The sequence below is a fragment of the Telmatherina bonti genome (assembly GCF_933228915.1).
Source record: "Telmatherina bonti genome assembly, chromosome: 13".
Classification (NCBI taxonomy): domain Eukaryota; kingdom Metazoa; phylum Chordata; class Actinopteri; order Atheriniformes; family Telmatherinidae; genus Telmatherina; species Telmatherina bonti.
In genome coordinates, this window is record NC_136611.1 from 28,058,403 (window position 1) to 28,070,960 (window position 12,558).

The 12,558-nt window shown below is 40.6% G+C and overlaps 1 protein-coding gene across 1 annotated transcript; it reads right to left on the reverse strand.

Annotated features, from left to right (window-relative positions):
- Positions 1–7,466: 7,466 nt before the first annotated feature.
- Positions 7,467–9,183, reverse strand: bmp10 (bone morphogenetic protein 10; the record flags this gene model as incomplete). Its single annotated transcript, XM_079251864.1, has 2 exons — positions 8,778–9,183; positions 7,467–8,524 (listed from the first exon to the last, which is right to left on the reverse strand). Exons 1-2 carry the CDS (start codon positions 9,178–9,180, stop codon positions 7,467–7,469), a joined length of 1,461 nt encoding a protein of 486 aa, XP_079107990.1. The 5' UTR covers positions 9,181–9,183.
- Positions 9,184–12,558: the final 3,375 nt, after the last annotated feature.

The window sequence follows — 12,558 nt, forward strand, 5'->3', positions numbered from 1 at the left end:
GAAGAGTCATGTACACAAAGAGATACATGCATATAAGTATCCTCCTTGAATAAAATTCCTCTTCTAAGTTGCAATAGTTTGAATTGCTATGTATGTTCTTTTGTTTGTCTGATTTGACATGAGAAAATATCTGAGAGCAGGACAGGCTGAAATTTGTTGCCTGGCATGGAATTTGGTTTTCACTTTGGACTGTAGTCAGTCCCATGTTTACCTTGGGCCTCTCATTTGGCTCACTTACATAGTAAACTGGCTTCACGGGGGAGCACAATCAAAACCACATGTTTTTAAAGATGAGGCACTTTTCTGTTTGCATAGTTTTTGCCTCTTTGCTGAGGAGTTGTCATCATCAATCCCCAAAAGAATTCACCTGGGATTATACCATACATCATGTAGCTACCCTGTATTTATCACTTGTGTTCAGATTACCTTGAAGATAAATAGCAAACAGCTTTAAATTGTGCAAGCTTCCTGTAAATATCTGCCTTTTTATGTCAAATGAACCTTTATATTTAGTCTGGTGCCACCAATTGACTTCTGGGGTAAAGAAATCAGCCTGGATAAGAGACAAAGTTTCAGGCAAACTCTACTCTATTCTTGACCATTTTCAAAAGAAGGGTTTTGGGTTTTTTGTTTGTTTATTTGACAACACTGACCCGTGGATCTCTCAGGCATAAGATATAGCACAACACTCAAGGGCTAAACAAGTGTTGTTAGCAAAGAACTTGTCATGGGTTGGGTGCTGAGGTGTGGACCCAAATGCAGGCCAGAGAGGCAGGGATGCAGAATCTAGAGGATTTATTCTTGAGACGAGGGAACAGAGGAGACATGAAGAAGCACAGGGACTGACGGAGACTAACTCAAACACAATGAACCTGCTAAACACAACTGAACTGAGGGCTAGAGATACTGACAGAACTAAACAAGTGTAAAGAATGGACTAACAAGACCAGGTAATCTAACAAACAAGAACAAAGGTTACACAGGAAACAGGGAAGAACTACAAAATAAAACAGGAACCTGGAACACGGAAAACATCCCATCGTAACAGAACTAATATTAAACTGAGTCTTTCCTATTTTGTCTTACTGAGCACAGTCACTTTAAAAGTTCAGGTCTCTAATAACATGTTGATATTAATACAGTAGTACATTAATACAGGACTACAGTAGATTCCACTTGTTCTGCTGCATTGATGAACACAAAGTTCTCAGCTTAACATGATCGATTCTTCACCTCCCTGGGAGAGGTTTGAAAAATCTTATTTTGTCTCATTTTCAAGTGGCTGAAGCAACATTTCCCAACATGCTACTCTGTCAAGTGCAGAGCAATTCACAATATTTGTCAGGAAAATCTAGATTACATTTTTTTTCTCAACAGCCTTGGCAGCCGGTTACAAAGACACATTTGCTTCCATTTAGTTAGTTGGAACTACAAAAAATGCCAAAGACACAACAGATGAAAAGAGAAACAGGGTGAAATCAAGGGGCAAATCAGTCGGAGGGCATGGGTAGGGAAGGGGGTAGGGAAGGGGGGTGCCTACCTACTTTAGACACAAATATCTGCTTCAGCACTTCCTTTTTTGCCTCTGTTAAGATGCTTAATGATCTCCACCTCTTTTAGAGTTTCCAGTTAAAGCGCTGCATCCTTAACACGTCCAGTTTGGTGCTGCTGACACTATTTTTCAAATCTTTCCTGAAAACCTTTCATGTTGCCATGGTTCAAGCGTGCCCAGGAACAACATACATCACAGAAACCATCAGGCTGATTGTAGACATGCTTTTTTTTTCTCTGATAATCAGATCATGGAAATTCTTAAACTATCCCTTCTGACCAGATTGAATAATTATTCCAATTGAAGTCAATAGGATAAACCGAGGTGTTTACATGACACATTTTATGTTGACTAAATCAAAAGTGCTCCATGTAAACGCAATTGATAAGACTGTTGAGACCTCTTGTTCTAACCCTTTGCCACTGGATGACTCCCACTGTATTATTAGCTCTAACTTAACATATCATGCGTGTGCTGCAGTGTGTCCTTAGAAAAACGGAGCGAGGTGATCATGTGGAGGACAAGAGAAGCGTCAATCTAAAAGTCCCAGCAGATGAACAGGAAGAAAAGACTGGGGTATGGCAAATCCAAAATACAAGAATTTGATTAAAAGTCTGTGGCAACCCTTGTTATGGAGCAATGACATGTCTAGTCACCATCATAAAGAGTTTAGGAAAGTCCTTCATGAAGCAAACAGAGCTGAAGACTCTTTAAAGAAGAACAGAAAACTACTAACACAAGAAACTGGTCTAAGAGGGTTCAGACTCCATTAATGGATAAAAATGATCATACCAAAAATCATTAGAATTGTACAATGTTTCATTATGTTATGTAATGAATTGTTGTGAATGAATTATCATGCTAGTTTAGGTATAAATAAACTTTTTTTTTCTTAAAATCAAATTTTCCTCGCTGTATATAAAAAGTAGGGGGGCTCAACACTTTTGCATGGTCTCATGGAAGATTTGCTGTTTTTTCACCAGCAAATGGTTGATTGACTTTTACTGAGCAACATGATCTCAGGAAAAACACTCAGAATGACCAAGAAAAAAAGACAGAAGAAATGCTAAGTCTCCTGAGAAATAGTCAAAGGATCCACATTCAAAGCATTCAAAACAAGCCCCAGTAATGAGTCTGAATAAAACATCAGAACAAGAAGTGAAGAACAGAGAAAGGAGGTAAAGAGGAGAGGCACAACATGCAAGCTTGGGCCTTGGAGATTCCTGTGTGACGTATTGATTTAGAGGTGTGCCAAATGTAACAAGTTTCACAACTTCAGCAGCAGTTCAGTTCTGCCTTTCTCACAGATAGCAGTGCACAAAAACTCTGGTTTCTATTTAAGTGTCTGGGAATGAAAGCCATTGCTTTTAATACAGAGTGAAAGTTTATTTGCTTGCTCCTTTTCTGACGTTTTCTTTTTTTTAAAGTAATTTTTGCTGAGAAATCACACAGTTGTATTACTTGGCACTGACGATACTGAACATCTGCTTTTCATTCAGTCTTTCAATGGACGTTCAGAAGTTTCGTAACAGCAGATGCAAACCGTTAAAAGGTATTTAACGTTTGGAGGCACTGTTACACATGAGTCTACAGCAGCGATTGAGCAATCTGCTTTTTCTAGAAAAGGAAAAGTTGTTAGGACAGTGCAAGAGATGAGTGCTGGGTGGTGGAGTTGCCAAGAGATAAAATGATAAACAATGTGACCCAAAGCGGAAACAATCAGGCCCTATTACAGACCCGACGTCAGAGTTAGGGCGAGTCACGCAGCCGTGGGTGACACACACACTAAAACACACGTTCACAGCGAGAGGCACGTCGACGTCCAGCAGCCGGCATCATGATGTCAACCAGTGGAGAATTACAGGATTATAAAGCACTTAAAGGCGTGTGCACACTGGGAACTGTTCAGATAGTTTATAGTTTACTTATTGTTAGGTGCACTCCTGATGTTATCACGTCAGCCAAATCCTTCCCAAACTGCACAAAAGCAACAAGCAGCCAGCCTGAAGTTTTTAGACATATGATGCCATCTATAAACACAAGAGTGAGAAAGCACAGAGCCCTCTCTAGCTGTTCTTATCATCAGACCACATGCTAAAAGCTTCCCTTTTCAACATATCCCCTGAAAGTTTGCCCTGCAGTGACAAAGGCCAGATTCATATTTCCTCAAGCATTATATAAATATTCAATTAGTGAGCTTTACATAGCTGCAGCCCCCCGTTGTTACAGTAACTGAGGTTCTTGCTCTCTGATATGCAACCATTTTTAGAAAACCTCTGCCCTGTCTTACATGAGAGGCCATTAAGTGTCCGTTGTGCTTGGCTTCTGAAACATCTCCATGCACTTGTCATTAGTGGTTTGTTGCCAAATGTTTATTTTTGGAGACTAAAAATCCCCAATGATAGTTTATAAACATGTTAAAACGCAGCTAAAGACATTATTATGTCGTAACAATGAGGTGACGCTATTTTGCAAAGATAATCTTCATATGTGGATTTAAAAAATAATACAACCCAAGAGATCATAAAACGTATGAAATACAGGTAGTAAGAAAATCATGTGATTTTCTGAATCAGTGTTTTGCAGATTAAATGCAGATTGGAACAACACTGACCTGCCTGTTGATGTTCATTTTTGCTAAAATGAAATTTCCTCAAAGCACAGACTGTAAATAGACATTAGACAAAAAGTTGTCTGACGTAGCTGTGTCTTGTATTCACATCATCATTCTACATTTAGACATTAAAAGCATTGCATGCACTGCTCTCACAAGTTGTTGTTGTGTGTGTGTGTGTGTTTGTGAAGAACAACATGAATTAAAGTTGTCCAGACCTTTGCATACTTTTTGCCCCCTCTGTCTTTTCATCAGCAGGTTTTTCAGTCAGCACTGGCAGCAAGCCATCCATTTCGTTCATTAGAGGGCCGTCCACTCGTTTTCCCATGGTCTTCTGTTTGTACGTTGCACATGAACTGTGACATTTGAGCTGATAGCTGTTGAATGAATTATCTGAATTTCAGCAATGTATTGTGTCACTGCTCTTGCAGCTTATTACCTCCACCAGGGCAGCGGTTATGGTTTGTCTGTCTGTCTGTTTGTCCGTGAGCAACATAACTAAAACAGTGATATCCAGATGTTGATTAAATTATTTGGAAATCTAAATAAAACAAGGGAGAAGTGATTAGATCCTGGGGTGTAATTCAGATCGCTGCTTAGAATCAGGAATTCATTAAAGGATTCTTTGCATGTGCAAACATCTGGGAACATCAGGGAACTCTGTCATATCCGGGTCTTTTGTCAGTGAAAACAAAACGTTGCTGATACATGACATCAGTGTTGATCTTCATAGATTTCTCTTTGATATTCATAGTTTGCTTTAAATATTTATATATAAAACTTGTGCTGCAGTTGGCTGCCATAAACACAGTTGTTCCACAGAAAACAAGAGATCATCCTTCAAACTGAAAAGATGGAAAAGCTCAGAAAGATGGACAAGCTGCTGGCAGATATGCATGTCAATGCTGACGGGACACCTTGCAGCCCTTTGGAAATTCTTCATATCATTTTGTGACTGGTGAGTAAAACCTTTATTTTTATTACAATTTAATGGTTTTTCTTTTTCTATCGATGTCAAAATGCCAACATATCAAAAAATCAACATATGTTGATCTATTTGTGAAGTTGTCAGTCTTTATTCTTAGCAGCTCCTTCACAATGTGACGGCAGAGAGACATAAGAGCATTCGTACAGTCCGACTGCCACTAGCATCACTTCATATCTTCTTTTAACTTTTTTTTAAGTCGAGGGTATCAGTATAGATTTATGACATGATTACTAATTAAAGAAAAAAAGCAATGGAGAAAACTTTAAGCTGAAAAGTTACACACTTCAACACAGACACTGGTATGATGCACAATCTGTCTCCACCAGAAAACTCTTCATGGTGACACGATCAACGGGTTGGGATGTAGGTTTGCTAACTAAATGCCCACAAACAGGTGAAAACTATATAAAGAAATACAATGGCTTTAGACGTTTATGCTCTCTGAGTGCTTCTAATTTCTAAAATAATTGAAACAAAGGTTTGGAGACAGATTAAGATGCCAAGATGACTGTATGGGAGTTTTATCCTGCCATTTATCAAGAGCATATGTATTAGACTTGAGTATATTAAGTGTATCAAAGCTCACCCTGGTCATACTTAGAAAATCTGCTTGCATTCAAATGTGTCCTGCCTCTGGTGAAACAACCTCTCTCTCTAACTTTCCTACAATCGTCCTTCTCTGGAGTTTGAACCCTGCTCCTCTGAACTCAGACCTTTGCTCTGTGCTGCAGTCTCAGAATTTCTCCTCACACATTTTTTTTCTTGTACTTGGATCCGATGATCCTGCCAAATGCAAGCACAGACTTTTAAACTGTGACCAGAGTGTTTGGTGAAAGAGCAGTACAAGATTTGAGCTTGATAACAATTAATACTCTCAAAACTACCTGATCTTTGATTCTTTGATCTTGATAAATAGCATGATAATACCCTTATAGTATGGAGAAAATACATCATGCAGTTTCAATGAGTTATTTTTCATATGAGAAAATCCTTTTAATCCTCTTTAAAGACTACATGCAAACATTGACGGTCGGCATAATTTGTTAAATAAGTTTTTATTGTTGCACAAATGATTATCATTTCTCTTCCCAACAAAATTTATTTTGTGCTGCAAATGCATTGTCATGGTTATAAAACCTGCTGAAATTACAAATTTACATACATAATCATTTACTCTGTTGTAAAAATTAATAAATTAAAACAATAAATATCTTTTATTTGACACAAGCAGCAGAGGTATCAAAAGGCTTATAACAAAAGAAAGTAATTCCTTTGGCGTGACAGTGGCCCCTCTTAATCTTAATTCTGGTTTAAAGACAGTAATGTTCCAAAAAGTTATTCTTGTTTTTCCTTTTTTTTTTTTTTTTTTTTTTTAATTTTGTTTTTGTCTTTTTTTCCATAGAAGTGATGGATGACTCAGTTGAAGATATGCAGGGGGCACATTGTGCTCGGACAGTCAGCTGAAACAGTCACCAAGGAATGTGGACAAGCCCTGGCCTCCTTCCCACCACGCCAAAATTTGTCCAGAAGGGCTTTGAATCCTCAAAGCATGAGTGCTGGGATACATGTTTCTTAACCCTCGACACCTTACTATCACAGTAAGTCGGGGGGGATGGAAAAGAGGCATGTGAAGTGGGAAACAGGGTTGACATAGATAAGCCGGCCACTTGGACCCCTGCACTGTGCTCACGTATCAGGGGACTGCAGGAGACAGGGGGTGGGCCTAGAGAGTTCATGGCTTGCCAGGTTGCCTCAGGGAGGTCATTTCATTGCAGCGAGGCACATGAAGTGCTGATTAGTGCTTGCTCTGAGTGGGGAGGCCGGAGATAAGTGGGGAGGAAGACAGATGTCAGGGGAAAGGAGAGGGAGGAGGAAAACTGAAGCACGAGTTCCCATCAGGCTGCAAAGATCGTAGGATAGGCTCAGTTCTTTGGGAACTTTAGTCTTTTTAAAGCCTTGTGGACAGCAGACATCATTCTTAGTTATCACACTGACTGTAAATCTGCTCCTCATCTCTGCTGCTCTCACCCACTCTCCGACTCATGACAACTGATATTCATGCCTTTCTGCATAAGATGAAAAGAACTGTTTGTATTTTACTGTACAAAATTGTCCACCTTGGGTGCTTATAGTTTAATGGCTAGTGAATGAAAACTTCCAGTCTCACTGAATAACCTTCACAGATGTTCCAATAACTGTCCTTTTCTTTTGTTGAAGGCATCCTTGGCTCATTTCCTTGCAGCTTATTGTTAGTTTTGTGTCCTTCCTCGTGTGGTAAGACTTCATGAAGAGTTTAACTCTGACGCTGAGGACTATCTGCAGCCGCACTCGGCCACCACCATGCCTTCATACTTGTACTTGTACGTGACCACCCCTGTGTCGTCCAGATACAGCAGAGAGATGGGGTCCAGCTTTGTGGGCACACAGCAAGCTCGCGCTGCCTTCTGAGGACTATTGATGTTGATCAGTGTCTGGACAATGGCATGCTTTGTGGGGGTGACGTGCTTGGTCAGAGGATAGGAACAAACGCCGGCGCACTCAAAGGCATCATAACCAGTAGGAGCCAGAATCCAACTGTCCCAGCCAATATCCTTGAACTCAACATAAAGAGATTGTTTTTTGCAGTGGTTTCCTTTGGCGTTGCGACGAATGCGGGACGCTGTATCATAGATGAGGTTAGACCGCATCTGGATGAAGTCTTCTTCATCGGGGTCTCCTTCATCTATGTCTCTTCCCAGCTCCCCCCAAAGCCCATTCATGTCACTCTGCAAAACCGTGTTAGAGGTTTCATGATCAATCATCTCGCTCAGCTCACGTCTGTCATCTCGGTGATCCCTGCTCTGATCATCAGAGAAAACAATCAGCAGGGGTCTATGCTTTTCTTCTGGGCTGTTGTCGATCTTCATGTCCCCTTCAGACGGACTCCTCTCTTTGAAATCATCTTTCATACCTTGAGTAGTCTCATCATCTACAATACTGGAGATGTGCACTTCCAAACGGTGTGTCGTGCCACCTTCTGATCTGCGCCAACGCTGAGCAGCAGCAGTGAGGTCAAATGCCTCCCAGCCATTATCTGTCCCATAAACCTGACGGGATGCCAGTTCAACCAGTTCTATCCGCTCCTCTGCTCCTCTGAAAGCATCTCCTCTTGCTGACTTTACATCAGTTGTGTTGTCGGACAAATCATGTGATTCCAGTTCATAGATAGTGACCTTGCGGTCAACACCAGCATAGAGGTGGCGGTCAGTCTGGACTAGCGTGTAGAGGCGAAGCTCAGCTGCTGTGATGCATTCATGATGGGGGACTGACACATTGAAGAGGAGTGGGTGGCGCCTCACTTCTCCAACACCCACAACACTGGGGTTTGAATCTGGGCAGAGAATAAAAGATAAAAAGTCATTTCTACAGTCTGTCTAGAAATTGTATCTCAGATTATAATCAGCATCGTGACTAAAACATTACTTTGCAAACAATCACTTCAGGGAACAGGATCTTAGCAGAGCGATTTTAGCTTCTAAAAGCTGCAGGAGACAGTTTTACAAAAACTTTGCATGTATTCAGGTAATGACTTTGCACTTAGTTACGCTACATAGTTACAGCAGCCTTGCAAAACTGAGCTCTACCTTCATTTTTGAAGCTGCGGATGATGTTGGCAGCTGGCATGGCAGTTCGGTCATTAGCAAAGCGGTTGTAAAGCTCCATCATGTATTCAGGCGGCTCCTGTCTTGTACTTCCAGGAGGCAAGGGAGGATGGCCAGAGAGGTTGAAAGTGCGCAGAAACTGTTCCTTGAGGCTCTCCAGCAGGTTTTGCATGTCTACGTTGTTGTCCTGCTCCAGTAACGATGAATCCACCACCCCTCCATGCCCGTCCCCCAGCCCCGGAGCAGGACGATACCTCTGATGAGAGCTGGAGATGGGGTTGCTCTCTCCACAAAGAGGCCCCTGGAGCAGCAGGATGGAAAAGAGCAGCAACAGAATTTTGGAGGTGCAAATGGTTCCCAGTTGAGAGATCCAAATGCTCGCCATGGGAGAAAGAAGCCACAGATCTCTGATTTATGCCCTCTAGGGTAGTCTATGGATGAGATCATGCAACCAGGGAAAAAGAAAAAAAAAATCAAGCCTCTGACTGTATAAATCCAAACGTAAAGTGTATTTAAGTTTTGATCAGTTTATCTGCAACCTCAGAAAAGTCTGGCTCCCTGGCAGCATCTGGAGTGTTGTTGACCCCTACACTGACCAAATCAAGCCCCTCTGCAGGCGTTTTTACTCTTGTAGCTCTCCTCTAGATCTCACAGCATTTATTCTCATGCACACCTTTTGAAGTCCTTTGCAACAGGGCAGCGGTTCCGGTGGCAGGGTGGCCGAAGCGCTTCGTTGTCTGTCCGACTCATCTCTGTTGCGTACTCTCCTCTTCTGTGCTCTGCTCTCTATTCCCAGCTCTGTTTCTCTGTCCCCTTATCTATGATATGGTGGACTCTGCATTGCTCAGTGCTTATGGGCTCTTGGTGGTGGTGTGTGTGTGTGCATGCCCTCCCTTTAACTTTGTGTGATGCATGAGCGTGTGTGTTATCTCACAACTTCCTTAATGAGGATTTTGTAAACACTGTCCTGTAGCCTCTTCCTTGTGGAAGGGCTATTTTGTTTGGGTGGATGTTCCAGGGTTGATACTCTTCATTTGTTTATTTGCTTTGTAAATGGTAAAGTACTGCAAGCGGCTTTCTAGGCTCCATTGAGCATTTCTTTTTGACAAAATACACTGAAGGTCTGTGATATCGTTGATTGCAGCAGGATACATTTATCACTATTGTCCAAGTGAAATTGAAAGGCAATGAGGTGTAAGACCTTAATGGTAGAGCATGAGAGCCACTGCGTTCACTCTGAGTCGATGGAAAATTATAAGTTCATCATGAAAAGTTTAATCAAGCACAAAAGAGTTATTTGCATTCCTTACGAAAGTAAAAGTTTTGCTTAGTGAAATTTGCTCCCTTCTCAGAGTTAAAATGGATCATTCTGACACAGAAGGGTTTGTTTGAAGAAAGGAAAAAAGGTAAACATGTAGCACGGCAGTCAAGATAATGCACCTTGACAAGGTTTCATCAAGGGGCAGACATAGTTCTTTGAAGACATTCCTCTCGATTAGGAAGACAGCAACAAGTCAAAGGTGAAGCCTACAGAAACCGGGTGACACAAGAAGTTTTCCACCATCCAACAATGTATGGCATTCATTAACTGTACAGCCGCGCGATAAAGAAAGCACGCCCTCCCAAACGTCTACGTTTTTACATAACAGGCCAAAACAAAGCCTCAGATGAACAACAACTAATGGTATGTTACAATGTCCTGTTATCGATAAGATACAAACTGTACCTAAAAAGCAGAAAATGAAAGTCACTGCTACAATTCAGTTCCTTGATCAGCATTAACATGAAGGAACCAGTTTCTCAATGATTTTATCAGACTCTCATGTCACTGGAGAGGCGTTTTTGGCCCACAGCTCTGCTTCAGTCCATTTAAGTTTACATGTATTTATTTATCCACAAAAGCGTGCTGCAGCTTTACAGTTATCTTGTGGCCTAGATTTTGACTCCTACAGTCATTTTGTTGTAGATTTGCTGCAGTCTTTGGGATTATTTTCACATTGCATGGCTCATTTTAAATGAAGCTTTAGTTCATGGTTAACTCAAAGGTGGCAAGGCATCAACCACCTGCTGGTAAATAAGCCTAAATTATCATCCTTTTACCACTGTGTTTGACTGCTGGTATGAGGTCTTTGTGCTGACATGCTATATTTGCTTTTCACCAAATGTGATGCTTTGCATTTTGGCCAAACATTTCAGCTTTAGCTTTGTCTGTCCACGGGATTTGTTCCAAATGTTTTTTTTTTTTTGTTAGTTTCCAAGTTCACAAGAACAGGCTGCTGGAAAGCCTTTCAAACAAGACGACTTTGTTTAATCTCATTTACTCTATGAAGTTAATCCATATTATAAATTGCCATGTCGTGGCCTGTAGCATTTGGAATGTAGCTCTCATGTACTTTCCCAGTTTCTCAGAGCATTACAGAGTCTGACGTGAGGTGACCACCTCCTGGGAAGATATTTTACCTTTAACTACTCTCTCTTTGACCTCTTTTCCATACTTATTTTAAACACCATCAGTAATGTTTTAAATATTTTTAATGTAAAGCACTTTAAATTGTCTTGTGGATGAAATGTGCTATACCTTAGCTCGCCGCTCTGCAGAATGCCAGACTCCATATTGTTGTAAATGGCCTTAAAACCTTTCCCAGACGAAATGACAACAGCATTTGCTTCACTATAATCATTTCAGATGTCTTTCCTCCTTAGCAGTGTGTGACATGCCTTCAGGGCCTGACAACATTTAACCTTTTAAATGCCAAAGTCACAAAACAACCATATCAATCATAGTTAATAGTGAAAGTTATGGACTATAATATGGCTGCCAACCTGTAATACCACAATAAGAAATTAGATTAATCGGCTAATTTTATTGCTATCATGAAGTCTGATCTGTAATTCACACTTTTTACTTATTTACAAGATGCCTCAGCAGACTTTAGGCAACTCCAGTGCCTAAAGGGTTAATATTAGGGGTGGGAAAATCGAATCGAAAAATCGGAAATCGGAATTTTTTTCCTCACAATTTTAAAATCGATTTTTTTTTTTTTTGTTAATCCACAATAAAATTGTTTTCATTTTCATTGGTTTTATTGATCTTTTTACTCGTCTTCTTGGGCATTATAGCAACAGAATGATGATCTGGCTACAATGTTGTTTTTTCCTAACTGAAATCAAGAAAAATTACTGGCAAAAAGAAGTTTTATAAAAAATTTTTGTTTTTAATTTACAAAAATCATCAATATTGAAGAATTTTGAGCATTGCCATTTGAATCGAATCGGCACACAAAAAATCGGAATCGAATCCAATCGGGACAAAAGCATATTGTCACAGCCCTAGTTAATATATAGTGTTCACACTGACAATGATTAAATAATCAAGTTCAAGTTTGATCAGCACTGCCCTGCTGCTACTTGGTCTCTTTGTTTATGAGAATTCACAAAATTAAGGCCAATAACTTTGTTTTCACACATCTTCTGTGTCTTTACTCTGTTTTGGCGGCTGTAGCTCAGGAGGAAGAGCAGTTGTCCTTCAACTGGTAAAAGTTGGGGGATCGATTCCAGGCTTCCCCTGAAATGCCGAAGTGTCCTAGGGCAAGACACTGAACCCCAAACTGCCCCCCGATGTGCCTATCGGGGTATGAGTGTGTTGAGTGAGTGTGTGTGCGAATGGGTGAATGTGACAAGTAGTGTAAAGCGCTTTGAGTGGTCTGTATGACTAGAAAAGCGCTATAGAAGTACAAGTCCATTTACCATTTTGTTAAATCTG